We start from the raw sequence: 27,737 nt of genomic DNA, 5'->3' as shown, positions 1-27,737 counted from the left end.
GCAGACACGGGGAGAATGTGCAAACTCCACACAGACAGTGACCCAGAGCCGGGATCAAACCTGGGACCTCAGCGCCGTGAGGCGGTTGTGCTAACCACTAGGCCACCGTGCTGCCCTGTAATTTCAATGATGACCATCTGACAGACCAACGACTCGGATGTTCTTTCTCCGACCCTCGGTCCTCTGGGACCTCCGCCAGCCACTCGGCTGGTTCTCAAAGGATTGAATTCTTGCCTCCATCGAGGAGGCATCTTGCTGAATGTTCAGGATTCTCTCCTCCGGATCATCGAGCCTCTTCCTGGCGTTTTGCAGCTGGGCTTCATGAGCTCACAGATATTGAGTCAGCACACTCAGCCTCTGGTCAATAACACAGATAATGTCGGCAGTCATCATTTTCACCGCCTCCCGGAGCCTTGGGGAGCGCGGGATCGAGAGATCTCCCCAGGGTCAGGCCACCATGTGGAAAAAGCAGCTCCATCCCCGCTGAATCCACCTGCGCTGTTTTATTGGTGTATTTCTTCACTTTTCTTTCAGAAAATATTTTATTCAGACATTTCTAATTTTAACATTTAAATATTTATACTGTGGAGTGAGAATGGAGTCATCTTTCATGTATAAATATTTCCCACTATCTCTGTCTTTTAGCTTTGATGAAGGGTCATCTGGACTCGAAACGTTAGCTCTTTTCTCTCCCTACAGATGCTTCCAGACCTCCTGAGATTTTCCAGTACTTTCTCTTCGGTTGCAGCTCATATTTGTTGTGACCTCCTGGACAGGAAGCTGTGAGCATGGATCTGACAATCAGCCTGAATTAGCATTTTCAGGAGAATAGGGAGGGTGAATAGCGCCGTAGTGTGGCGACTCAGGGATTTTCACAGTAGCTTCATTGCAGCGTTAATGTCAGCCTACTTGTGACACTAATAAAGATTATTATTAGACACAGCAGAATGGGAATTAGGCAAAAGACAGCACAGTGGTTAGCACTGCAGCCTCACAGCGCCGAGATCCCAGGTTCGACCCCGGCTCTGGGTCACTGTCCGTGTGGAGTTTGCACGTTCTCCCTGTGTTTGTATGGTTTTTGCCCCCACAACCCAAAGATGTGCAGGGTAGGTAGGTTGGCCACACTAAATTGCCCCTTAATTGGAAAAAATGAATTGGGTACTTTAAATTTAAAAAAGAGAATGGAGGAAGTGTGTGGGGTGAAGATTTGCAGCTTTTGGGGAATGAGAGAGGAAAAAATATGACATAGAAACTAGAATTGTCTGTCCTGAGTTTCTATCCTGTACTGACAGTGATTAATTTTGTAAAATGTTTTTACAGGATATTAGACGAGGAGGAATTACAGGCAGAAATCTCAAATATTAAATCTCAATCCGATAGTCACTCCCTTCCTTGGAACCTGAATATCCTCAGACTATGAATGTGGAATGAAAAATGTTTGCCCAAAATGTCAGCTAAAGAATTCAAACATCAGTGTGACTGGAAAAGCACCGAGAGCCACACAACACACACCCGAGTGAGAGTGCTCCAGTGAACTGACTGTGGAAAGAGGTTTAACCAGTTACACAGCCTGAAAAAACATCACAACATTCAGAGTGGGGAGGGTCCGTACCTGTGTTGTGGAAGAGGCTTCAACTGATTGTCCAGCCTGGAGAGTCACGAGGGGACCCAAAACATGGAGAAACGGTGGAAATGTGGGGATTGTGGGAAGGGATACAGATTCCCATATGAACTGGAGATTCATCGACGCAGTCACACTGGGGAGAGGCCGTTCACCTGCTCTAAGTGCGGGAAGGGATTCACTCAGTTATCCAATCTGCAGACACATCAGCAAGTTCATACTGGGGAGAGGCCGTTTACCTGCTCTCAGTGTGGGAAAGGATTTTCTAATTTGTCCCACCTATTGAGACACCAGCGAATTCACACCGGGGAGAGGCCATTTACCTGCTCCCAATGTGGGAAAGGATTCCTTGACTCGTCCCACCTATTGAGCCACCAGCATGGCCACACTGAGGAGAGACCATTCATCTGCTCTCAGTGTGGGAAAGGATTTACTCAATCATCTCACCTGCGGATACACCAGCGGGTTCACACTGGGGAGAGGCCTTTTACCTGCTCTCAGTGTGGGAAGGGATTTACTCAGTTATCCAACCTGCAGGCACACCAGCGAGTTCACACTGGGGAGAGACCGTTCACCTGCTCTCAGTGTGGGAAGGGATTCACTCCTTTATCCACCCTCCGGAGACACCAGCGAGTTCACACTGGGGAAAGGCCATTCACCTGCTCTCAGTGTGGGAAAGGATTTACCCAATTATCCAACCTGAGGCGACACCAGCGAGTTCACACTGGGGAGACGCCGTCCACTTCTCAACGTGAGACGGGATTACATGTTTCATCGGACCTGCTGTGACACCAACAATTTCACAATTGATTACAGGGCTTGGATTCTGCTGTTATTGTTTCTGCCCTACATCCAGGACTGCATTTTGTTCATTCTGACAGGTGGTCAGTGGGGATGGTCGGAGGGTTTCTTTCTGCTGGACTGGCCGGTCTCACCACTTTGCCTCCAGTGGGCTGATTCTCTTTGAGCCTTGTTGCTAATACCTGGCTTCAAATTGCAGAAGGATCACAGAGTGAAGGGTGTTTGGAAGTTTGAAGATATTTAGTTGCTATTTCTGTTTGGAACCCCCAAAGCGTGCCACGTTGCCATGGAGATGGGCCCTGGTGTTTACATGGTTCTTTTTAATTTATCTGGGTGTTGCTCACAGAAGAAAACGATCAGGGTATGAGGGGCAAGTTTTCTGAGGTGGACTGGGAAACTGATTGGTACAGGGAATACCTAATATTTAAGGAATTATTTCATATTTATCAGGGGGTTGGTTTGCTCAGTTGGCTGGATGACTGGTTTGTGATGCAGAGCGAGGCCAACAGTGAGGATTCAACTCCCGTACTGGCTGATTTTATTCATGACGGCCCCGCCTTCTCAACCAGGCCCCTCGCCTGAGGTGTGCTGACCCTCGGGTTAAACCACCTCCAGTCAGCGCTCTCTCTGTCAATGGCGAGAGCAGCCTATGGGATTTTTGCAACTTGTATTTTGCATATGCACAACAAATATAGATTCCTTTAAGGAAAAAAATCCAACAGGAAATGTAACCATGCCTAATAAGAAAATTTAAAGATTCATGAGATCCATTAGAATTCAGCAAAGGAGGACCAAGAAACTGATGGGAGCAAATTGGTGAGAAACATAAAAGCCGACTGGAGAAGCTTCTACAGGAATGTGAAAAGGAAATGATTAGCAAAGACCAATGTGGGTCCATTCCAGGCAGAAACAGGAGACTTTATAATGGGGAGTAAGGAAATGGCAGAGAAACTAAACAATGTGTGTCTGTCTTCACAGAGGAAGATACAGAAATTGTCCCCAAAACACCAGAGAACCAAGGGACTGGCAGAGATTAGTATTGGTGAAAAAGTCGTCCTGGAGAAATTAATGGGGTTGAAAGTGAATAAATCCCCAAAAGCTGATGATCTGCATCCCAGAGTGTTGAACGAGGTGGCTGTAGAGATCTCTATTCCTCATTCTAAATTCTCCTGACTCTATCTGGAATGGCCAAATCTTTGTCTGAGCCAAACGTTTCCTTTTTACATAGCCACAGAAGCTTTTACACTCCATTTTTATGTATTTTGCTAGTTCACATTCTGTTCTATTCTCCCTTTTTTTAACCTCTGTGTCTTGGTTGAAGAACAGAAGTAAATCCTCGGGAATGAATCATCACTTCGGACAGGTTCTGACACAATTAAGTTTCGACTTCCAGGACAGAGTTACTATAATTATGGAGTGTGATTTTAGATTTTGCAAGGGCACAGTTCTCGTTTATAGTTTAACGTGTAGGTTTCCGAGTTAAAGTAGCTTCTAGTTTGTTTTTGTTGTATTAAAAGTCATAAAACTTTTTTAAAATTTGTTTTTATTCAAAATTTTTCAATAATTTTTACAAAGTACTACCAAAAGAAAACAACGAAAAGAAAACATAGCAGTAAAACAGAAAGCAACTTAATTTAACAAAATAAGGTGGGTATCTGCCCTTTACAAATGAAATCCATCCACTGCCTAAGCCCCCCCCCCCCCCCCCTCCCCGGTTTGCTGCTGCTGCTGACCTCCACCTAATGTTCCGCGAGAAAGTCAAGGAACGGTTGCCACCGCCTGGAGAACCCCTGTAAGCACCCACGCAAGGCAATCTTTATCCTCTCTAACCTGAGAAATCACTGACCCAAGCCTCTACGCCTGGGGGCTTTGCGTTCCTCCACATTAACAAGGGCCTTCTCCGGGCTACTAAGGAGGCAAAGGTCAGAACTCCGGCCTCTTTCGACTCCTGCACTCCCGGATCGTCCGATACCCCAAATATCGCTATCCCCCTGCTCGGTTATACCCGAGTGTTCAAGACCTTGGACAGAGCCTTTGCGAAGCTTATCCAAAACCCTGTAAGTGCCGGGCATGCCCAGAACATATGGACATGATTTGTCGGGCTCCCTGAGCACCTCACACACCTGTCCTCCACCCCAAAGAACTTGCTCGTTCTCGCCGCTGTCACGTGCGCCCAGTGCACCACATTAAACTAAATCAGGCTACGCCTGGCGCAGGATTAGGAGGAATTGACCCTGCCCAGGGTGTCAGCCCACAGGCCCTCATCCAGCTCCTCCACCGAGGCCTCCGCCTCCTGCAGCTCCTGATATATTTCCAATATCTTGCCACCCCCTACCCAAATCCCCGAGACCACCCTGTCCTGTATCTTCCGGGCAGGCAGCAGTGGGAATTCTCCCACCTTTTCCACGAACCTGCATGTAGCTAAAGGTATTCCCCGGGGGGGTAGCCCAAATTTATCCTCCAGCACCTTCAGACTAGCAAAAGTCCCATCAATGAACACGTCCCCCATCCTTTTGATACCCACCCTGTGCCAATTTAGGAACGCCCCGTCTATTCTACCTGGAACGAACCAGTGATTATTCTGTATTGGGGCCCAGATTGAAGCCCCTGCCTCCTCCCCCCCCCCCCCCGCCGTTTCCACTGCCCCCAGATCCTCAATGTCGCCGCCACAACTGGGCTCGTGGTATACTGCGTCGGCGGAAGCGGCATCGGTGCCGTTATCAGTGCAAAAGTCATAAAACTTGAAGTCCCGTCGTGTCATCCTTTCATTTGTTGACTGGGGATTTGAATTTTTCTAAGGTGCTGACCTTTACGGAAATCAAAATCCACAAGTTTTGTTTTCCTATTTGAGCCTCGGGCACCTGTCTGTCTCTATTGCTCGTGTCACTGACAGCCAGGTGATGGAGCTGAGGGCTGAATTTAGCTGAGAATAACGGGGCCTGTTCCCCAATTGGGAAACTGCCATGGACTTTGCTAATAGAGACAGGAAGGTACTGGAGGCCTGACTGGGAACTGCACCTCCAACCAATCAGGGTTCAGGGCAGGGGGGTGACCAGGGCTGATGGTGATGCGACCCCCAGGGTTCAGTGACCCCGTGTCCAAAGTGGGGACTCACGGGAACAGGGTACAAAGGAGCTGAAGGGAAACTATTTGGGACCCAGAATATTGTGAACATCCTGGTACTCTGGTTGTCTTTGATCCTCAAGTAATTTTCGGTTATCTTTTTATAACCACGTTCTGTTTCATCAATTAACTTTTCACAAGAAAATATTTGAATTTGTTGGACTTTTCCTGCTTAAATTTGTTCACTTTCAGGAAAGTGGCTGAAAGGGGTTGACACAGTGTTTGAAAATGGGTTCAGGAAATCCATTGTGATTGCCTAGAACATTGTGAACATGACTAGAACATTAGGAGCTGGTTTAGCACAGGGCTAAATTTCTGGCTTTGAAAGCAGACTAAGGCAGTCCAGCAGCATGGTTTGATTCCCATACCAGCCTCCCCGAACAGGCGCCGGAATGTGGCGACTAGGGGGTTTTCACAGTAACTTCATTTGAAGTCTACTTGTGACAATATGCGATTTTCATTTCATTTCATTCACTAATTTATCAAGGTTCTCTGAGGAAGTAGCAAGGGATGTCAATAAAGGGGAACCTGTAGATGTGCTTTTATCATTTCCCAAGGTGCCACATTAAAGGTTATTACACAAAATAAGAGTTCATGGGTGTGGGGGCAACATACCAGCATGGATAGAGGATTGGTTAGCGAACAGGAAGCAGCCAGTAGGTATGAATGGGTTATTTCTGGGTGGGTAAGATGTGACAAGTGGAATGTCACCAGGTTCAGTGCTGGGCTCCCAACCATTTACAATCTGTATGAATGTGTTGGATGACGGGATTGAATGTCTGGCGGCTAAATTTTCTGATGCCTCAAAGGCAGGTAGGAAAGTAATTTGTGAAGTGGAATTAAGGAATCTGCAAAGGATTACAAATAGGCTAAGTGAGTGGCAAAAACCTGTCAGCTGGAGCATAACTTTGGAAAATGTGAATTGTCCATTTTGTCAGGAAGTATTAAATAAACAATATTATTTAAATGGAGAGATTGCAGAACTTGGAGTTACAGAGGGATCAGTGTGCCCTGATACAGTTAGTCTGCAGGTACAGCAAGTGATCAGGAAGGTCAATGGCATTGTTGTTAATTGCAAAGGAAATGGAAACAAAAAGTAAGGATGTTTTGCTGCAGTTGTACAGGGGCCTCGTGAGACCATATTTAGAGCACTGTGTACCGTTTGAGTCTCCTTATTTCAGAAATGAGATAAGTGCTTTAGAAGCAGTAGAGAGAAGGTTGACACCCCGGATTCCTGGAATGAGGGGGTTACCCTCTGAGGAAAGGTTTGACAGGTTGGGCCTGTATCCATTGCAGTTTAGCAGAATGAGAGATGGTCTTATTTAAACACATGAGACGCTGAGTGGAATTGAGAGAGAATGCTGAGAGGATGTTTCCTCTTGTGGCAGAGACTAGAACTAGGGGACTCGGTTTACAAATAAGGAGTCTCCCATTTAAGATGCTGATGAGAACTTTGCCCCCTGATGACAGTGGGTGTATGAATCTTTCTTCCCCAGAGTGGTGGCGGCAGTGCCATCGAATCTGCTTTAAGGCTGAATTTGATAGATTCTTGATTGACAAGAGAGTGAAAGGGTGGAGGAAGGAAAGGAGTTGAGACCACAATCAGATTAGCTCTGATTTCATTGAATGGTGGAGCAGACTCCTGATTTGTATTGACCCATAACACCCCCACTTTCCCAAACTCTGAAATGATTCACAGTGATAGCCCTTATTGGTGGCAATGGTTAAATTTTATTCAGTGTAAATAAGAGTTGACACAGTCTAATGTATGTATCAACGCTTTGATGATGTCACAATGTTGTCTCAATCCCTTGGTCACATTAACCATTTCATCTCCTGCTGTGTCTCAAGTAGCTGTGTGTGTTTGGGACCTGATCTTCAGCCCATTTCACCGTAAATTTACACTTGCTATTTTCACATGTAACAAATCACATCTACACACACACACTCACACCAGTGTACCAAAATCATGTCACACACTCTTAACTCAGATGTGTTGATGAAAAGACCAAAGTGAGTGTCTGTCTTATTTCCCTGTTACAGTGCTGATATTTCACATAGTGGCCGGGCTTTCAAATATGGATTTCTTTAAAACAAAATTCATGGGCAGGAATGGAAATATTTCCAAGAGAAAGTGATCAACTCATTCATCCCATCTACACATTCCAGGCTTTCACTAGAACATAGGTGGATACCAGATTGAAATATTCCATTCAGACACACCCATGGTAAAATATTCCAATTCATTTATTGTCCAGGACAATATAATTCACAATATCTTTAAAACAGAAAATAAATGTTCCTTGTGATTTTCAGACATTAACATATTCTGTTTGTTCTTTATGGTCAATGTCAGGCTGGCGTTGTTCACCTTTTCACAAAGGAGGTTGAGGGGAGAGTTGATAGAGGTGGACAAAATTGACAGGTTTTGATAAGGTGGATAAAGAAAAGTTGTTCCCATTAGCTGAAGGGACAAGGACGAGGGGAGACAGATTTCAGGTTTTGGGTAAAAGATGCAGAGGGAATGTGAGGGAGAATATTTTGATGCAGGGAATGGTAATGACCTGGAACTCGCTGCCTGTGAGGGGGTGGAAATGAAGACAATGGAAGATTTCAAATGGAAACAGAATGGGCATCTCGGGATCTAAACTTGCAGGGCTACAGGGATAGTTTGGGGTAATGGGACTGACTAGTTTGCTCCAGGGAGCCAACAGGGAATCAATAGGCTGAATGGCCTCCTCTGATCTCACTACAGATCTCAAAACAACAATTGCTGCTGCTCCAGTCTCCCCCGCTCACTGAAGTCCCTCATCTCTGGTACCATTCTCATAAATCTCCTCCACACTCTCTCTGAGAACATCACATCTTTCCTAGTGTGGGGCCCATATATAGGGTTCCATTCCAGAGGGATCGAATTGAAAAGCAGGAAGTTATGTTTAACTTGTTTAGATCCAGGGCTGGACGACACTGGGAGCACCGTCAACATTGGTGATCTCCATTTAGAAAAAAGAAATAGAGACTCTGGAAAAGGAGCAACAAAGATTCCAAGAATATACGAGAACAGCGCATTTAATCCTTAGGAAAGACTGGGACTGCTTTTCTCTAGAAAAGAGAAAACTGAAAAGTGACCTAATGGAAGATTATGAGGAGGTTCAATAATTCAATAGGAATTTCAGCAGAAACCTCTTTACCCAGCGAGTGGTGAGAATGTGGAACTCACCACCACAGCGAGTGGTTGAGGTGAACAGCATGAATACATTGAAGGGGAATCTGGATACAGACATGAGGGAGAAAGAAATAGAAGGAGATGCTGATGGGGGGGGGGGGGATGAAGAGGGGCGGGTGGAGGATCATGTGGAGCATAAATACTGACACAGACCAATGGAGCCAACTGGCTGCAAACTCAATGGAACACAGATAAATGTATTGATTTTAGATCCACCTGTACTGGTAGGGAACATCTCTATTCCTCCCACTGTGAAGGCCAACATACCATTCTATTGACATAGAAACATAGAAAATAGAAGCAGCAGGAGGCCCTATACAATTGCAGTAAAACAGGCCCTTTGAGCCTGTCCACCATTCATTCTGATCATAGCTGATCATCGAGTTCAATACCCTGGTCCCGCTTTCCCCCATAGATCCCTTGATCCCTCAAGCCCCAAGAGCAATATCTCATTCCTTCTTGAAATTACACTATGTTTTGGCCTCAACAATTTTTGTGGTAGCGAATTCCAGATTCCCCACTCTCTGGATGAAGAATTTTCTCTTCACCTCAGTCTGTAAATGTTTCCCCTTATCCTCAAACTATGACCCCTAGTTCTGGACTCCCCACCATCGGGAACATTCTTTCTGAATCTCCCCTGTCTAATCCTTTTAGAATTTTGGAAGTTTCGATGAGATCCCCTCTCACTCTTCTAAACTCCAATAAATATAATCCTAACCGATTTAGTCTCTCCTCATATGACAGTCCCACCATCCCAGGAATCAGCCTGGTAAACATTCACTGCACTCCCTCCATTGCAAGAACATCCTTCCTCAGATAAGGACACCAAACTGAACAAAATACTCCAGGTGTGGCCTCACCAATGCCCCATACAACTGCAGTAAAACATCTCTATTCCTCCCGTTATGAAGGCCATCATACCATTTGCCTTCTTTCCTGCCTGCTGTACCTGTGTGCTTACTTTCAGCGACTGATGCACGAGGACACAGGCCGCGCTGAGTATCCACCTCTCTCAAATTACACCCATTCAAATAATCTGCCTTCCTATTTTTGCTACTGAAGTGGACATCCACATTATACTGAATCTGCCATGCATGTGCCACTCACTCCGCCTGTCCAAATCCTGCTGAAGCATCTCTGCATCCTCCTCACAGCCATCTGGCCCATCGAGTCTGCATCGACCCTCTGAAAGAGCACTCCACCCAAGTCAACTCACCCATCCTATCCCAATAACCAAACCTACACATAGGCACAAATGGGCAATTTAGAATGGCCAATCACCTAACCTGCACATCCTTGGACACTGAGGCAATTTGGCATGGTTGGTGGACCTCAAAAGAGTGGCCAATCCACCTAACCTGCACATCTGTGGACTGTGGGAAGAATCTGGATCACCGGGAGAAAACCCACGCTGACACGGAGAAAGTGCAAACTCCACACAGGCAGTCACCCAAGGCCAGAACTGAACCCTATACAGGATGAAATAAGTGTCCTTCATCAGCTTTTGTGGATCATTTCAGTGGGAATGTGCTCTTAAGACTCAACATCAGCCCACTGGGAGCTATGTCGGGAGACCGGCCAGTCCAGCAGAAAGAAACTCTCCCACTTCAAGTGTCAGAATGTCAACCCTGGATGTGATTAACAGGAGCAGTAACAGCAGAATCCAGCCCCTGTTATCGCTTGTGAACTCGCTGATGTGTCTGCAGGTTGGCTGACTGTGTGAATCCCTTCCCACAAACAGAACAGATGAATGGTCTCTCCCCGGTGTGAACTCTCTGATGTGTCAGCAGGCTAGATGACTGAGTGAATCCCTTCCCACATTGAGAGCAGAGGAATGGCCTCTCCCCAGTGTGAACGCGCTGGTGTTTCAACAGGGTCGATGAATCTCTGAATCCCTTTCCACAGGCAGGGCAGGTGAATGGTCTCTCCCCGGTGTGAATTCGCTGGTGAGAGAGCAGGGTGGAGGACTGAGTGAATCCCTTCCCACAGTCAGAACAAGTGAATGGCCTCTCCCCATTGTGAACTCGCTGGTGTATCAGCAGCTTGGATAACTGAACAAATCCCTTCCCACATTCAGAGCAGGTGAACGGCCTCTCTCCAGTGTGAACCGCCTCGTGTGTCAGTAAGTGGGTTAACTGAGTGAATCCCTTCCCACACCGAGAGCAGGTGAATGGCCTCTCCCCCGTGTGAACCCGCTGGTGTTTCTGTAGATTGGATGAATTAGTAAATCCTTTGTCACACTGGGAGCAGGTGAAAGGCTTCTCCCCAGTGTGAACTCTCTGGTGTGACTGCAAATGGGATAACAGAGTGAACGCCTTCCCACATTCAGAGCAGGTGAATGGCCTCTCACCAGTGTGAACCCTCTGGTGTGACTGAAGGTTGGATGATCGACTGAATCCCTTCCCACAATCACAGCAGGTGTATGGCCTCACCCCGGTGTGAACTCGCTGGTGCATCAACAGGTTGGATAAATCACTGAACCCCTTCCCACAGTCAGAGCAGATGAATGGCCTCTCTCCAGTGTGACTGCGTCGATGGATTTCCACCTCAGATGGAGCTTTGAATCCCTTCCCACAGTCCCCACATTTCCACGGTTTCTCCATAGTGCGGGTCACCTTGTGTCTCTCCAGGTTCAATGATCAGTTGAAGCCTCGTCCACACACAGAGCACGGGTGCAGTCTCTCCTCACTGTGAATGGTGTGATGTTTTGTCAGGCTGTGTAACTGGTGAAAGATCTTTCCACAGTCAGTTCACTGGAACTCTCTCACTAGGGTGTGCATTGTGTGGGTCTCGATGCTTTTCCAGTCACACTGATGTTTGAAACCTTTAGCTGACAGTTCGGGCAAACATTTCTCCTTCTAGATTCAAAGGCCGATGATATTGAGGTTCCAAGGGATCGAGTGACTGTCAGATCGAGACGTGACGTTTGAGATTTCTGTCTGCAATTCCTCCTCATCTAATATCCTGTAAAAACAATTTACAAAAGTCATCACTCTTGGTACAGGACAGAAACTCAGAACAGACAATTCTAGTTCCTATGGAACATTTTTTCCTCTCTTATTCCCCGAAAGCTGCAAATCTCCATCCCACACAGTCTCTCTCCATTCTCACTCTGCTGGATCCCTGTGGTGTGCCACTTTACACTGGCTTCCAGTCACTAAAGCAGCCGTCTGTCATCACCCCCTGTCTCCTACAGCTAAGCTGATTTTGAATCTACCATATCATGTTACGTGTATCCCATGTGCTTTTGCCTTCTTTGTAAAGTCTCCTGTGTGGGATCTTGTCAAAGGCTTTGCTGAAATCCATGTAAACCACATCAACTGCACTACCCTCATCTACACAGCTGGTCACATAAATAATCAATCCAAAATTGTTAGGCATAACCTCCCTCTAACAATGCCATGCCAACTATTCCTGATCAAATATTGCCTCTTCAAGGTGAAGATAAGTCTCTCTCCTTCTGAATTCTTTCCAATATTTTCCCTAGCACTGACATGAGACTCATTAGTCTGTAGTTCTCGAGTTTATCTCTACAAACGTTCTGAAATAGTGGGACCACATTAGGTGATCTCCAGGCCTCTGGCGCCTCTCCGTGGCCAGAGAGGAATAAAAAATTTGGGTCAGAGCCCCTGCAATCTCCTCCCTCATCTCTCACAGCATCCTGGGACACAGTTCGTCCAGACTTGGAGATTCGTCCACTTTTAAGCCTGCCAACACCTCCAATACCATGTCACTCCCTATCTCAATTTGCTCAGGAACCTCAGTCTCTCTGTCTGAGTTCCATATCTACCTCCTCATTCTCTTGGGTGAAGACAGATGTGAAATATTTGTTCAACAGCTGACCAATGTCCTCTGGCTCCACACACAGATTGCCCCTTTGTCCCTAATGGGAACACACTGTTCTTGATCTGATGGAAGATCCTGCTGACCTGAAACATTAACTCTGTTTCTCTCCACAGGCGCTGCCCAATATGCTGAAGATTTCCTGCTTTTGTAGGGGTTTTTTTTTTTTTAAATCACAGCTGTCCAGGTGGTGTCGAACAAGGATTTTATATATCTCAGGGCTTCTCCAGTCACACAGATACTGGAAATCTTTTCCGACAAACAGAACAGACCAGAAGAAATAGGAACAGGAGTCAGTCATTGAGCCCTTTGAGCTGCTCCACCATTTAATAAGATCACGGCTGATCTAACACTCAGTAAGTCCACTTTCCTACCTTCCCTCAGTAACCCTTAATTCCCCTACTGATTAAAAACAGATCGATCTCAGCCTTGCAACTGATCAAGGACTCGGCCTCCACATTTCCTGGGGTAAATAATTCCAAGATTTACCAGTTTGGGAGAAGAAATTCTTTCCGCATTTGGCAGACCCCCATCGTTCCTTGAAGAAGGTGATCAAAACTGTAGTGTTCTAAATGTGGCCTCACTGGCTGCTTGTACAGTTGCAGCAACACCACTTTGCTATTAGACTCCACCCTCCTTGAAATAAACAGAATAATAATCTTTATTAGTGGCACAAGTAGGCTTAACACTGCAATGAAGTTACTGTGAAAATCCCTTAGTCACCACACTCCGGCAACAGTTCGGTTACACCGAGGGAGAATTCAGAATGTTTAATTCACCTAACAAGCACGTCTTTCGGGACTTGTGGCAGAAAACCGGAGCACCTTAAAGGAACCCACGCAGACACGGGGAGAACGTGCAGACTCTGCACAGACAGTGACCCAAGCTGGGAATCAAACCCAGGTCCCTGGCGCCGTGAAGCAACAGTGCTAACCATTGTGTTACTGTGCCACACGATAACTCGGGTGATTATTTGATTATTCTGCCCGCTTTCCCAAGGCAGCAGGAGGTGTTGACAGAGTCAGTGGATGGAAGGGGGTTGGGAAGTGGGTGAGAAGAATGGATGGGAGGACACCAAGATCCCGCTGTACAAAAGCATTTTGAAGTTTCTCTTCATTTAGATAATAAGTTGCCTTTTTATTCAATTTTGGCCCACTCACCCAACCTATGCAAATCTATTAGTTTATTTCTTATTTCCCCACTGCAACTTGTTTTCCCACCCATTTCAGTGTTATCTACAAATTTGGATATTGTATATTCTATCTGTCCCATAATCATTAATATAGGTTGTAAATAGGTGGGGCCTGAGAACCAACCCCTGAGGCACTCTACTGCGAACAGCTTGCCGACCAGAAAAAGACAGATTAATCCTCACTCTACTGTCGGTTGGTTAGCCAATCCTCTATCCAAGCCATATTATTATTGGTTCAAGCGCCTGACAAGTAAACAGGAGATCCTGCGTTCGAAGTCCAGTGGTGCCTACTCTTTATTTTAAGGATGGCACAGTAGCAAGCACAGTTGCTTCTCAGCATGAGAGACCCAGGTTCGATTTCTGGCTTGAGTCACTGTCTGTGCGGAGTCTGCACCTTCTCACCGTGTCTGCATGGGTTTCTTCTGGGCACTCTGGCATCCTCCATATGTCCCAAATGACGTGCTGTAAGGCAAATTGGACATTCTGAATTCTCCCTCTGTGCACCCAAACAGGCGCCGGAATGTGGCGACTAAGGGATTTTCACAGTAACTTCATTGGTGTTTTTTTTAATTTAGTGTACTCAATTCATTTTTTCCAATTAAGGGGCAATTTAGAGTGGCCAATTCACCTACCCTGCACATCTTTGGGTTGACATGATGTGGAGATGCCGGCGTTGGACTGGGGTGAGCACAGTAAGAAGTCTTACAACACCAGGTTAAAGTCCAACAGGTTTGTTTCAAACACGAGCTTTCGGAGCACGGCTCCTTCTTCAGGTGAATGGAAAGGCTTGTTCCAGAAATGTTTATATAGACACAGTCAGAGATGCCCCGGAATGCGAGCACCTGCAGGCAATCAAATCATCAAAGATGCAGAGAGAGAGGTAACTCCAGGTTAAAGAGGTGTGAATTGTCCCAAGCCAGTTCAGTCGGTAGGCCTCTTTGGGTTGTGGGGGTGAAACGCACGCAAACACGGGGAGAATGTGCAAACTCCACACGGACAGTGACCCAGAGCCGGGATTGAACCTGGGACCTCAGCGCCGTGAGGCAACAGGGCTACTGAGCCACCGTGCTGCCTTCCATTGCAGTGTTAATGTCAGCCTACTTGTGACACTGAAAAAATGATATATTACATTACCTGACAACCTCATGGGATCTCACCTTGTTTATTATCTTTTGTGCGGCACCTTATCAAATGTATTCTGGAAGTCCAAATACATCTACAGTACCCCCATTATCCACTTGGCTTGTAACATCGTCTTAGAATTTTAGCAAATGATTCAAACACGATTTACGCTTCACAAAACCATGCTGACTGATGGACCTCTCACCTGATAACTCACAATGCCCGGGGAATGATTGACGGCATCTCCGGACCAATGGAAGCAGAGGGGCGGGACCGGAGGTCCGATCAGGAGTAGCTGGTCCTCCAACCAGTTTCAGTGAATTGGGGGGGGGGGGGGGGGGGGGGCGGGACTGGGCTGAGTGAAGCATGCGCAGTTTGATTAATGGTGACGTGAAGAAGGTTCTTTCTCCGATTCACAATCCGTAAAGGTCGGAATGGCAGGTCGGAGGGATGAGCCCGGTCGTTCGGTACACTTCGTAAACATATTATAGAAACAGAAAGTCTGGAAAAATAACCTACCGGTGCCCGGAGCGGAGGCTGCAGCTTTCTCACAGACAAGCCGAAGCAGCCGCCATCTTGGTTTCGCACTTGGAGAAATACGCATGCGCACACTTTTTTAAAATCGCGTACTCGCAGTAGTGCGCACGCGCGTCTAACATCTTGATTGGAGTACAGCGCAGGCTCAGTCGCCATCATTGTTGGGGGCAACATTTTTACAAATGTTTCTTCATGTCAGAATGTCCCATCAAACTTTTTCACTCTGAGTTACAAATTGTTATTTATGGGGCAGAACAATGATACGTATCCAGAGCTGTGACAATAATTCGTATTTATATTGTGCTAGGAACAGAATAAAACATTAAGATTTTTCAGAGAAACGTTACAAAATAGGTGATCTGGATGATAATGTGGATATATGTTTGGGAGCTCATCTAGGGGTTAAATATTTCACCAGGGATGTGAAAAGTTTGCTTCAGCCTCAGACATTTGGCAGGTACAAACAGGGATGGAGTTTGTCGAGGGGACGGAAGAGAATGGGTTTAATCTTCTCAATATTGAAATAGCGGAAATTTCTGCTCTTCCAGCACTGGATGTCAGATAAGATCGGAAAGGAATTGCAGGTGGTGATGTTCACATCCATCTGCTGTCCTAGTCCATCCAGGTGGTGGAGGTTAAGGGTTTTGGAGATTCTGTCAAATTGTGATTCCGATTTAGGTTGAGAAAAAGCCTCTCCATTGCTCCTGTCACTCCCACTCCCTTCTCTCTCTCCCTTTCCCTCATAATTTCTGTCTCTGCACCAGGACTCACTCTCATTTTCTCTCTCTCTCTGTCTTTCTTGTCACATGGAATTCCCTAGCACAAAGGATTGTGGATATTCCATCATTGAATATATTTAAGGTTAAAATGGTGAGATTTTTGGTCTCTCAGGAAGTGAAGGAGATCGGGGAGCTGGCAGGAAAGGGGAATGGAAGACCAAGAACAGCCATAATTGTGTTCAATGGCAGAGCAGGTTCGGCGGGCTGAATGGTTTCCTTCTGCTCCTATTTCTTGTGTTCTTGCAAAGGTGGGTTAAGGCCAGGTAGTAGCTTGCCTTTCCTGAAGGACATTAGTGAAGCAGTTGGGTTTTTATGACAATCCAGCAGTTTTCATGGTCACTTTTACCCAGTGCTGGCCCCACAAATGACCAGATTAATTTAGGTCAATTTTACAACCTGCCTGTGTTTTTGTGGGTTCTCTCTCACTCTCTTTTTTGTTTTCAATCAATTTGACAGAGTGTTACAAGGGGAAGATTTGCAGTCAGGAAACTCAAACCAAACATTACATCAGGATCTGATTTGTTGGATTAGTTGCAATTTGTTGCAACCTGAATATCTGTGAATTTTGAACATGGAAGGAAAAAGCACCATTCACAGTGAGGAGAAACCATGGGAATGTGAGGAGGGATTCAGATCACCATCTCAACTGGAAATTCATCATCCCAGACACTCTGGGGAGAGGTCGTTCACTTGCTCTGATTGTGGGAAGGGATTCTCTCGATCATCCAGCCTGTTGCAACACCAGCGAGTGCACACCGGGGAGAAACCATTCAACTGCTCCGTGTGTGGGAAGGGGTTCGCTCAGTCATCCAACCTGCTGAGACACCAGCTAGTTCACACTGGGAAGAGACCATTCATCTGCCGGGAGTGTGGGAAGGGATTCACTCGGTCATCTGACTTGATGACGCACCAGCGGGTTCACACGGACGACAGACCATTTAAATGTCCAGACTGCGGGAAGTGCTATAAAAGTTCCCGGGACCTGATACTCCATCATCGTGTTCACACCAACGAGCGATCGTTCAGATGCTCTCACTGTTGGATTGGGTTCAAGCAGTCATCTCAACTCCATGAACACCAGCGCACTCACACTGGGGAGAGGCCGTTCACCTGCTCTGTGTGTGGCAGTGGGTTCAGTAGGTCATCAAACCTGCGGACACACCAACGGGTTCACACTGGGGAGAGACCTTTCACTTGCTCTGAGTGTGGGAAGGGATTTACTCAGTTATCCACTCTGCTGAATCACCAGAGTGTTCATTGTGAGAAGAGACTATTTAAATGCCAAGACTGTGGGAAGTGCTACAAAAGTTCCCGGGAACTTGTGCGCCATCAACGTATTCACACTGATGACAACCTGTTCAGGTGCTCCTACTGCGGAACTGGGTTCAAGACATCATCTGACCTCACTGTACACCAGCGAACTCACACTGGGGAGAGGCCGTTCACCTGCTCCCAGTGTGGGAAGACATTCACTGAGTCATCCAGCCTGCTAACACATCAGCGAGTTCACACAAGGGAGAGGCCGTTTACCTGCCCCAAATGTGGGAAGAGATTCACACAGTCATCCAACCTGATGAGACACCAGCGAATTCACAAGTAATTACAGTGCGTGGACAATCTGATCAGCTGCCTCTGCTGCTTCCCTCCCTTCCACTAGCTCCACTGGGCCAAACTGTCACTAAAAATCCCCCTCGTCTGAGTGTGAACTCGGATCTATCTCCAGGTTCTCTCCGATCTCCTGTCATGTCCTGTTCAATCTCATCTTGATTACAAGACCTGACTTCTGCTCCCTTGACCCTATTCTCACTAAACCACTGACAAACCAACTTCCTCACATTAACTGATATTGTTAACAGTTCTCTCTCTCTTCTGGTTTTGCCCCTCTCACTTTTAAATACACTATCTTCACCTTGCCTGAGAAAACAACCTTTGACTCCAACTTGTTTACAAATGGCCACCCCATCTCCAACCTCCCTTTCCACTGCAACATGGTGTCCCCCAAGGATCTATCCTTGGCCCCTCCTATTTCCCATCGACATGATGGCATGAGAATCCATAGAATCCCTACAGTGTGGAAGGAGTCCATTCAGCCCATCGGGTTTGGACTATACGTCTGAAAGAGTGCGCTAACTAGGCCCATAAGCAGCACGGTAGCATGGTGGTTAGCACAATTGCTTCACAGCTCCAGGGTCCCAGGTTCGATTCCCGGCTGGTTCACTGTCTGTGCGGAGTCTGCATGTTCTCCCCGTGTGTGCGTGGGTTTCCTCCGGGTGCTCCGGTTTCCTCCCACAGTCCAAAGATGTGCAGGTTAGGTGGATTGGCCATGCCAAATTGCCCTTTGTATCCAAAATTGCCCTTAGTGTTGGGTCGGGTTACTGAGTTACGAGGATAGGGTGGAGGTGTGGGCTTGGGTGGGGTGTTCTTTCAGAGGGCCGGTGCCGACTCGAGGGGCCGAATGGCCTCCTTCTACACTGTAAATTCTATGATCTATAACCTCACCCTAACCCCATAACACCACCTAACCTGCACATCTTTGGACTGTGGGAGCACCCGGAGGAAACCCACACAGATTTGGGGAGAATGCACAAACTCTGTTCTGACAGTCATCCAAGGCCAGACTCAAACCTGGGTCCCTGGTGCTGTAAGGCAGCAGTGCTATCCACTGTCCTGCCATCCAAAAACACCGTGTTAATTTTCACATGGACACTGACAACACCCAGCTCTACCTCACCACCATCCCTCTCCATTCCTCCACTGTCACTAAATTATCAAACTGCTTATCCCACATCCAGTACTGGATGAGCAGAAATTTCCTCTAATTAAATATTGGGAAGACAAAAGCCACCACCACCTCAAATCCCATTCCCTAACTCCCGAGTCCATCCCTCTCCCTGGGAACTGTCTGAGGCTGAACCACACTCTTCACAATCTCCGTGTCAGATTTAAATCCAAGTCGAGTTTCTGATCACATATCCACACCATCACAAACACCACGTAATTCCACCTCTGTAACGTTACCTGTCTCCAGCCTGCCCCAGCTTGTCTGCTGCTGAAATCTCATTCACACCCACATCAACTTGAGGTTTGACTATTCCAATGCATTCCTGACTTGCCTCTCACACTGACCCTGCTTCCCAGCACCTGGAAACCTTAAATCAACCAAATCTCTGCTGCTCAGATGCTTTCTCACCCCAAATGTATTTCATTTTTATTCATTTTTCCACTTAAGGGCCAATTTAGCATGGACAACCACCTAACCTGCACATATTTTGGTTTGTGGGGGTGAGACCCACACAGACACGGGGAGAGTGTGCAAACTCCAAATGGACAATGACCCCTGTTCGGGGTCGAACCGGGGTCCCCAGCACTGTGAGGCCGCAGTGCTAACCACTGCGCCACCGTGCCGCCCTTTTCTCACCCCAAGTTGAGGGGAGAATATGGTGTAGTGGTCATGTCATCTGGACGGGTTATCCAGAGGCTCAGGCGAATGATCTGGGGACACGGGTTCAAATCTCAGCAGGCTGACAAGGTGTGGGAGTGAGTAGAACATATTCCAGAGCTTAGTGTTGAGGCAACTGAAGGAGCAGGGCCACCAATCGTGCACAATTGAAATGGTGGGGGGGGGGGGGGGGGCTGCAAAAGGGGCCACAATTGGAGGGGGTGTTGTGTAAGTAAATGGACTGTCTGCAAGTTAAGACATGGGGCAGCAAAATTTTGAATGACCTCAATTTTATAGACGGAAGAATGTGGCAGAGCAGTCAGGAGTACATTAGAATTGTCAACTCTGGAGGTAATCCACAGTATGTACTCTGTTTTCATGTCTGGAACGATCTGTCTGGACTGTACATAGAACAATACTTTTCACTGTACCTCGGTACATGTGACAGTAAATCCAAATCCAAGAATCATAACAGAATGCAGCAAACGTGCACACAGAGGAACTTGGACAGCCAGCACGGGGTTCAACCCTGTAACCCTGGCATTATTAGCACCACACTCTCACCATTCCCGATTCACTGAATCGTCCACTTGACAGAATGGTCACCATCAGGGTTAGAAATCTTTCTATATTCTCGATTGCCATTTCATTTTGCTTGCCATTTAATCTCTTCTGCATTTCATAGACCTCTCATAGCCTACTTGTGACAATAATAATGATGATTATTATAGAATCTAGTTCAGGCCAGATTCCTGACTCAGGAACATTAAAAGATCCCTGGATAGAAAGAACCACAGGCTTATGCACAACAATAATAATAATCTTTATTTAAATTTTTTTTAAAAAAAATACATTTTGTGTACCCAATTATATATTCTTTTCCAATTCAGCAGCAATTTAGCATGGCCAATCCACCTAACTGCACATCTTTGGGTTGTGGGGGTGAAACCAATGCAGACATGGGGAGAATGTGCAAACACCACATGGACAATGACCCAGGACCAGGATTCGAACCCGGGTACTCAGCGCCGCAGTCCCAGTGCTATCCACTGCGTCACATGCCGCCCTAACAATCTTATTGCCACAAGTAGGCTTACATAACACTGCAATGAAGTTACTGTGAAAATTCCCTATGTCGATACATTCCGGCGCCTGTTCGGGTACACTGAGGAAGAATTCAGAATGTCCAAATTACCTAAAGGAAAGGATTACTTGCGTAGTTGTATAATTTGGTTCTTAATTTTTATTGATTCCCATCCCAGTGTACCCATTCGCCACATGATATCAAAAAAATTCACTGTTCACTGGTTTTAACTTTCAATGGCAATGTTTATACCCAGTATGCCTCACGGTTGGGAATGTCCTCTATTCACACCACGGGAGAACAGTGCGCAACCGCAGTACCGCCCGGTGTTTGGAGCATGCGCAGTGATAGCGATGGTAAGTCTTGTTTGTCGCATCTGCAAACTGGTGAAGATGCGGAAGCGCAGAGGGAGCGATGTGTTGTGAGTGTGGACGAGGCTTCAGCCAATCAGGGAGAGACCTTTCACCTGCTCTTTCTGTGGGAAAGGTTTCACTTGGATGTGCACTTAATCACAAGTGGGGTCAAACTGGGGAGAGGCTGTTCTCTGCTCAGTGTGTGAGAAGACACAAGGGGAAACTACTGATTGTCAAGAGATTGTTTTCATTCTTTCATGGGAGCATTGTTGACAAAACCAGCATTTGTTGTTCATCCCTAATTGTCCTTCCAAAGTTGGGGGTGAGCTTCCTTCATTAATCACTGCAGTCTCAGTACTGTTGGTGTACCCATAGTGCTGTTAGGAAAGGAACTCTAAGACTTTAGCCCAGAGACAGTGAAGGCACAGCAAACTACCTCCAAGTTGTGATGTTCCCATGTTCCTGTTGTCCATATCCTTGTAAGTTAGGGGATTTGTCAGGTATTTTCAGAAGAGGCTTGGTGAGTTGCTGGTCATGTTAGCGATGTCCATGTCCCATTTTATTTGTTCAGCATTTATTGCCCATCCCAAATTGCCTTTGAGGGGACAGTTCAGAGTCAACCACGTTGCTGTGGGTCAGGAGTCACAGACAGGTCAGACCAGGTAAGGATGACAGATTTCCTTCACTAAAGGACATTCGTGAACCAAATGGGTTTTTACAACAATCGACAATTGTTTCATGTTTATCACTTTTAAATTCCGGATTTTAATTGAATTCAAATTTCGTCATCTGCAGTGGCGGGATTTGAACCTGGGACCCCAGAGTAGTCTGGATTTCCAGTTCAGTGACAATACCACTATGCCACCGCCTCCCTCATTTTAAAATATTGTAGACGTAAAAAGGATTAAAAACAGAAATAGTTTAGCTGATTATAAACACAGTCTTTAACTGGTCTGTGTTTCTAGACTCTTCTGTGAGCTACATCTGTAATAAAACACTATAAACATCTTGGGGGTTACCATTGACCAAAACCTGATTTGCACTAGCCATATAAATACTATTGCTACAAGAGCAGGTCAGAAGCTAGGAATCCTGTGGCAAGTAACCTTTCTCCTGACTCCCCAAAGCCTGTCCAATATCTACAAGACACAAGTCAGGAGTGTAATGGAATACTCTCCACTTGCCTGGATGAGTGCAGTTCCAACAACACTCAAGATGCTTAAATCATTCTTTTTTTAAATATAAATTTAGAGTATCCAATTCATTTTTTCCAATTATGGGGCAATTTAGCATGGCTTGGGTAGGGTGCTCTTTCCAAGAGCCGGTGCAGACTCAATGGGCTGAATGGCCTCCTTCTGCACTGTAAATTCTATGATTCAATCCGCCTAACCTGCACAGAGTTACAAGTTAGCCAGGAAGGACCTAAAGCATATATGTCAAACTCAAGGCCCGTGGGCCAAATCCGGCCCGCGGTGGAATTATCTTTGGCCCGTGAGATAATATCTAATTACTTTTTTTTTAATTTTAATTTTTTTTTAAATTTAGATTAGCCAATTATTTTTTCCAATTAAGGGGCAATTTAGCATGGCCAATCCACCTACTCTGCACATTTTTGGGTTGTGGGGGCAAAACCCACGCAGACACGGGGAGAACGTGCAAACTCCACACGGACAGTGACCCAGAGCCGGGATCGAACCTGGGACCTCAGCGCCGTGAGGTGGTTGTGCTAACCACTAGGCCACCGTGCTGCCCTAATAATGTCTAATTACTGTTAAAGCTGGCTCCAGCAATTGAAGCGCCTATGGCGTATGATATGGCTGATGCCGAGTTTATTCAGGTATAGTGTGAATCACAAAGTGTTGGCCTGTGGAAAAATGTTTTCATTAGAAATTACTCTGGAAAAGCTCCAGATAAAGCAATAAGAAATAAATGCAACTCATTTTTTTATTTATTTAATATTTAATGTTGTTTTTATAGGCAATAACCTAAGCTTTATTAGTTCCAGGTTCAATAAGTTCATTTCAATAAGTTTTGCAAAAAAACATTGAACCAGTCCGGCCCTCGACTTGTCCCGATTTTTTAATTTTGGCCCACGGTGTATTTGAGTTTGACACCCCTGACCTAAAGGGAGAGTTAAGAAGAGCGAGGAGATGACACGAAAAGTCGTTGGCGGATAGGATCAAGAAAAACCCTAAGGTTTTCTATAGGTATATCAGGAACAAAAGAATGACTAGAGTAAGATTAGGGCCAATCAAGGATAGTAGTGGAAAGTTGTGTGTGGAATCAGAGGAGATAAGGGAAGCGTTAAATGGATATTTTTTGTCAGTGTTTACGCTGGAGAAAGACAATGTTGTTGAGGAGAATACTCAGGTACAGTCGACCAGGCTAGATGGGATTGAGGTTCACAAGGAGGAGGTGTTAGCTATTTTGGAAAGTGTAAAAATAGATAAGTCCCCTGGGCCAGATAGAATTTATCCTAGGATTCTCTGGGAAGCCAGGGAGGAGATTGCAGAGCCTTTGTCCTTGATCTTTATGTCGTCTTTGTCGACAGGAATAGTGCCGGAAGACTGGAGGATAGCAAATGTCCCCTTGTTCAAGAAGGGGAGTAGAGACAACCCTGGTAATTATAGACCTGTGAGCCTTACTTCGGTTGTGGGTAAAATGTTGGAAAAGGTTATAATATAGATAGGGTTTATAATCACCTTGAAAAGAACAAGTTGATTAGCGATACTCAACACGGTTTTGTGAAGTGTAGGTCATTCCTCACAAACCTTACTGAGTTTTTTGAGAAGGTGACCAAACAGGTGGATGAGGGTAAAGCGGTTGATGTGGTGTATATGGATTTCAGTAAGGCGTTTGATAAGGTTCCCCATGGTAGGCTATTGCAGAAAATACGGAAGTATGGGATTGAAGGTGATTTAGCGGTTTGGATCAGTAATTGGCTAGCTGAAAGAAGACAGAGGGTGGTGGTTGATGGCAAATGTTCATCCTGGAGTTCAGTTACTAGTGGTGTACCGCAAGGATCTGTTTTAGGGCCACTGCTGTTTGTCATTTTTATAAATGACCTGGAAGAGGGTATAGAAGGATGGGTTAGTAAATTTTCAGATGACACGAAGGTCGGTGGAGTTGTGGATAGTGCTGAAGGATGTTATAGGTTACAGAGGGACATAGATAAGCCGCAGAGCTGGGCTGAGAGGTGGCAGATGGAGTTTAATGCGGAAAAGTGTGAGGTGGTTCACTTTGGAAGGAGTAACAGGAATGCAGAGTACTGGGCTAATGGCAAGATTCTTGTTAGTGTAGATGAACAGAGAGATCTGGGGCAGCAGGGTAGCATGGTGGTTAGCATAAATGCTTCACAGCTCCAGGGTCCCAGGTTCGATTCCCGGCTGGGTCACTGTCTGTGTGGAGTCTGCACGTCCTCCCCCTGTGTGCGTGGGTTTCCTCCGGGTGCTCCGGTTTCCTCCCACAGTCCAAAGATGTGTGGGTTAGGTGGATTGGCCATGCTAAATTGCCCGTAGTGTCCTAATAAAAAGTAAGGTTAAGGGGGGTTGTTGGGTTACGGGTATAGGGTGGATACGTAGGTTTGAGTAGGGTGATCATGGCTCGGCACAACATTGAGGGCCGAAGGGCCTGTTCTGTGCTGTACTGTTCTATCTATGTTCTATCTCGGCATCCAGGTACATAAATCCCTGAAAGTTGCCATAGGGCTGTTAAGAAGGCATATGGTGTGCTAGCCTTTATCAGTAGGGGGATTGAGTTTCGGAGCCACGAGGTCATGCTGTAGCTGTACAAAACTCTGGTGCGGCCGCACCTGGAGTACTGTGTGCAGTTCTGGTCACCACATTATAGGAAGGATGTGGAAGCTTTGGAAAGGGTTCAGAGGAGATTTACTAGGATGTTGCCTGGTATGGAGGGAAGGTCTTATGAGGAAAGGCTCAGGGGCCTGAGGTTGTTTTCGTTAGAGAGGAGAAGGCTGAGAGGTGACTTAATAGAGAGATATAGGATAGTCAGACGGTTAGATAGGGTGGACAGTGAGAGTCTTTTTCCTCGGATGGTGATGACCAACACAAGGGGACATAGCTTTAAATTGAGGGGTGGTAGATATAGGACAGATGTCAGAGGCAGTTTCTTTACTCAGAGAGTAGTAGGGGTGTGGAACGCCCTGCCTGCAACAGTAGTAGACTCGCCAAATTTAAGGGCATTTAAGTGGTCACTGGATACACATATGGATGAAAATTGAATAGTGTAGGTCAGATAGGCTTCAGATGGTTTCACGGGTGGCGCAACATCGAGGGCCGAAGGGCCCGTACTGCGCTGTAATGTTTATGTTCTATCTTTGGGTTGTGGGGGCGAAACCCACACGAACACGGGGAGAATGTGCAAACTCCACACAGTGACCTAGAGCCGGGATTGAACCTGGGACGTCGGCGCCGTGAGGCAGCAGTGCTACTCATGGCGCCAACGTGCTACCCTAGCACTCAAGAAGCTGGACACCATCCAGGACAAAGCAGCCTTTTTGCTTGGCACCCAATCCACAAACATTCACTCCCTCCAGCACAGTGGCGGCAGCGTGTACCATCTACAAGATGCACTGTAGGAACTCACCAAGGCTCCTTATGCAACACTTTCCAAACCCACAACCACGAAGGATAACAACAAGATGCACATAGAAATCCCATCGCCTGGAAGTACCCCTCCAAGCCACTCACCATCCTGAATTAGATATATATTGCAGTTCTTTCACTGTCGCTGGGTCAAATCCTGAAACTCTCCGTAATATCACTGCGGCTGTACCTACATCACATGGACTGTAGCAGTTCACCAAGGCAGCTGGCCACCATCTGCTGAAGGCAGCTATGAATGGCAATAAATACTGGCCTAGCCAGCGACTCCAGAATAAAATTAATGAATTTTTAAAAGCAAAAACATTGCAGATGTTGGAATATCAAAATATGACACACTAATGAGGTTGGACTGCATCTGCAGAGAGAAAGGAACAGAATTATAGGTTCAAGTCTGATCTGCGCTCAGTCGCCAGTAAAACACTGGGCGCGATTCTCCCCAAAGGCGGCGGGTTGTGAAGGCTGCCACGAAAGCGGCCGTGTTTCACGGCAGCCTCCGAGCCCCCGCCCGGGACCCGATACTGCTCCCCGGTCGGGGCTAGCATCGCGGCCCCGTGAACTACGGCATCGCGGGCTTAACGAATTTCGTTAAGCCCGCGCGCCAAAGTTAGCGACGGCTGATGCATTGATGACGTCAGCCGCGCATGCGCGGATTGGACGACTCCAACGCGTGCATGCGCGGATGACGTCTTACGCGCATATGCGTTAGACCCGCGCATGCGCGGTCGGTAATGCCCCTCAGCCGCCCCGCGGACTGATCCAGCGGGGCGGCGGAGTAACAATAAGTGCGCGGGGTATGTACCATGCCACCCTTAGCACGGCCGTGGTGCGGCCGTGCCAATCGGTGGCATGGTTGTGCAGAACGGCACTTTGGCGCCGTTTTCACGAACTTGTATAGCAGGTGTATTCAAATTCGTGAAAACGGCCGAATAGGCCTTGGAAATCGGCCAGGGGAGAATCGCTGCTCGTCGTAAAAAAACGGCGAGCAGCTATTCGTGTCCGGGGGCAGGCGTGGGGGGAGAATAGCAGGAGGGTGTCGGACCAGCGTCCCCGTAAAAATTTGTGCCGCCCACTATTCTCCCCCCGTCGTGAGTGCGGAGAATCGCCCACTGACTTTCTGCAGCTGATGAGTGGTGGCGAGAGTTCCCACAATCCTCCGCAGCCCAGAAACCGCTCCATCCAACTGACTCATTGCCCAGGCGCTCAGTGCGCATGCTCCAGGGCCAGCCGGCCGCGGGGCATTCTGGGTAGTTCCTCTGTTCCATGTCGGAGGGAAACGAGAAGCGGTGATGCGGATGGGCTGCAGTAAACTGGTAAGGATATGGAATCCCAGGGGGAGTGATGGAGCCAGCTCTGGACGGGAAGAGTTTCGCAACTCTTCAGTGAACGCCGCAAACCCTCAATAAGACTCTGCGGTCGCGGGTTTTTGGCTCTGGGTCCTGTGCCTGGGATTAGGCCCGGGTGAGCGGCCGCCATGTTGGTTCAGCGAGGTGAAGAGCGCATGCGCTGGCGTCTGGCTGCGGTCAGAGAGAATGGGCGGGACGTTCAGGGTCTCTTTTCCAACTGGGTCCTAATGCACGGTCGGATAGTTTAAAATAGTTAATTAGTGGCATTGTGGTTGGCACTGCTGCCTCACAGCGACAGAGACCTGGATTCGAATCCGAGCTTGGGTGGCTGTCGTTGTGAAGTTTGCACATTCTCCCTGTGTCTGTGTGGGTTTCTTCCGGTGCTCTGCTGTCCTCCCACAACCCAAATATCTGCAGGTTATGGGGATAGGGTGGGGGGAGTGGGCTCACGCAGGATGCTCTTTTAGAGGGTCAGCTTTGCTGCACAGAGCGGTCTGGGCTAGTTGGAGTGGAAGTTCTGCTCCTGATCTGTTTAAAATACCAATTTGTAGACTGGATGGGAGCCCTATGGGGGAGAATGTAGGGCTTCCTCTGGCTGCTGGCCTCTCTTCCATGAGAGGCCATGTGCTCTTGTCCATGTTCAGGTGGC

At 47.0% G+C, this 27,737-nt stretch overlaps 1 protein-coding gene and 1 long non-coding RNA gene across 2 annotated transcripts in view; both read right to left on the bottom strand.

Annotated features, from left to right (window-relative positions):
* LOC119960905 overlaps positions 1 to 27,737 on the bottom strand; it is a 379,220-nt gene that overhangs the window by 312,956 nt on the left and 38,527 nt on the right. Inside the window, exon 4 of the mRNA XM_038788480.1 lies at positions 10,466 to 11,406. Coding sequence (XP_038644408.1) covers positions 10,466 to 11,406 — 941 coding nt within the window. The remainder of the gene's footprint in view (positions 1 to 10,465; positions 11,407 to 27,737) is intronic.
* On the bottom strand, positions 11,691 to 15,508 carry LOC119960912. The gene is made up of 3 exons (XR_005459548.1): positions 15,448 to 15,508; positions 13,104 to 13,250; positions 11,691 to 11,735 (listed from the first exon to the last, which is right to left on the bottom strand). It is a non-coding gene; the product is annotated as an uncharacterized LOC119960912 (long non-coding RNA).

The sequence above is a fragment of the Scyliorhinus canicula genome, unplaced genomic scaffold (assembly GCF_902713615.1).
Source record: "Scyliorhinus canicula unplaced genomic scaffold, sScyCan1.1, whole genome shotgun sequence".
Classification (NCBI taxonomy): Eukaryota; Metazoa; Chordata; class Chondrichthyes; order Carcharhiniformes; family Scyliorhinidae; genus Scyliorhinus; species Scyliorhinus canicula.
The sequence above is the reverse complement of the archived record's forward strand: the minus strand, read 5'-3'. Positions and strand labels throughout refer to the sequence as shown.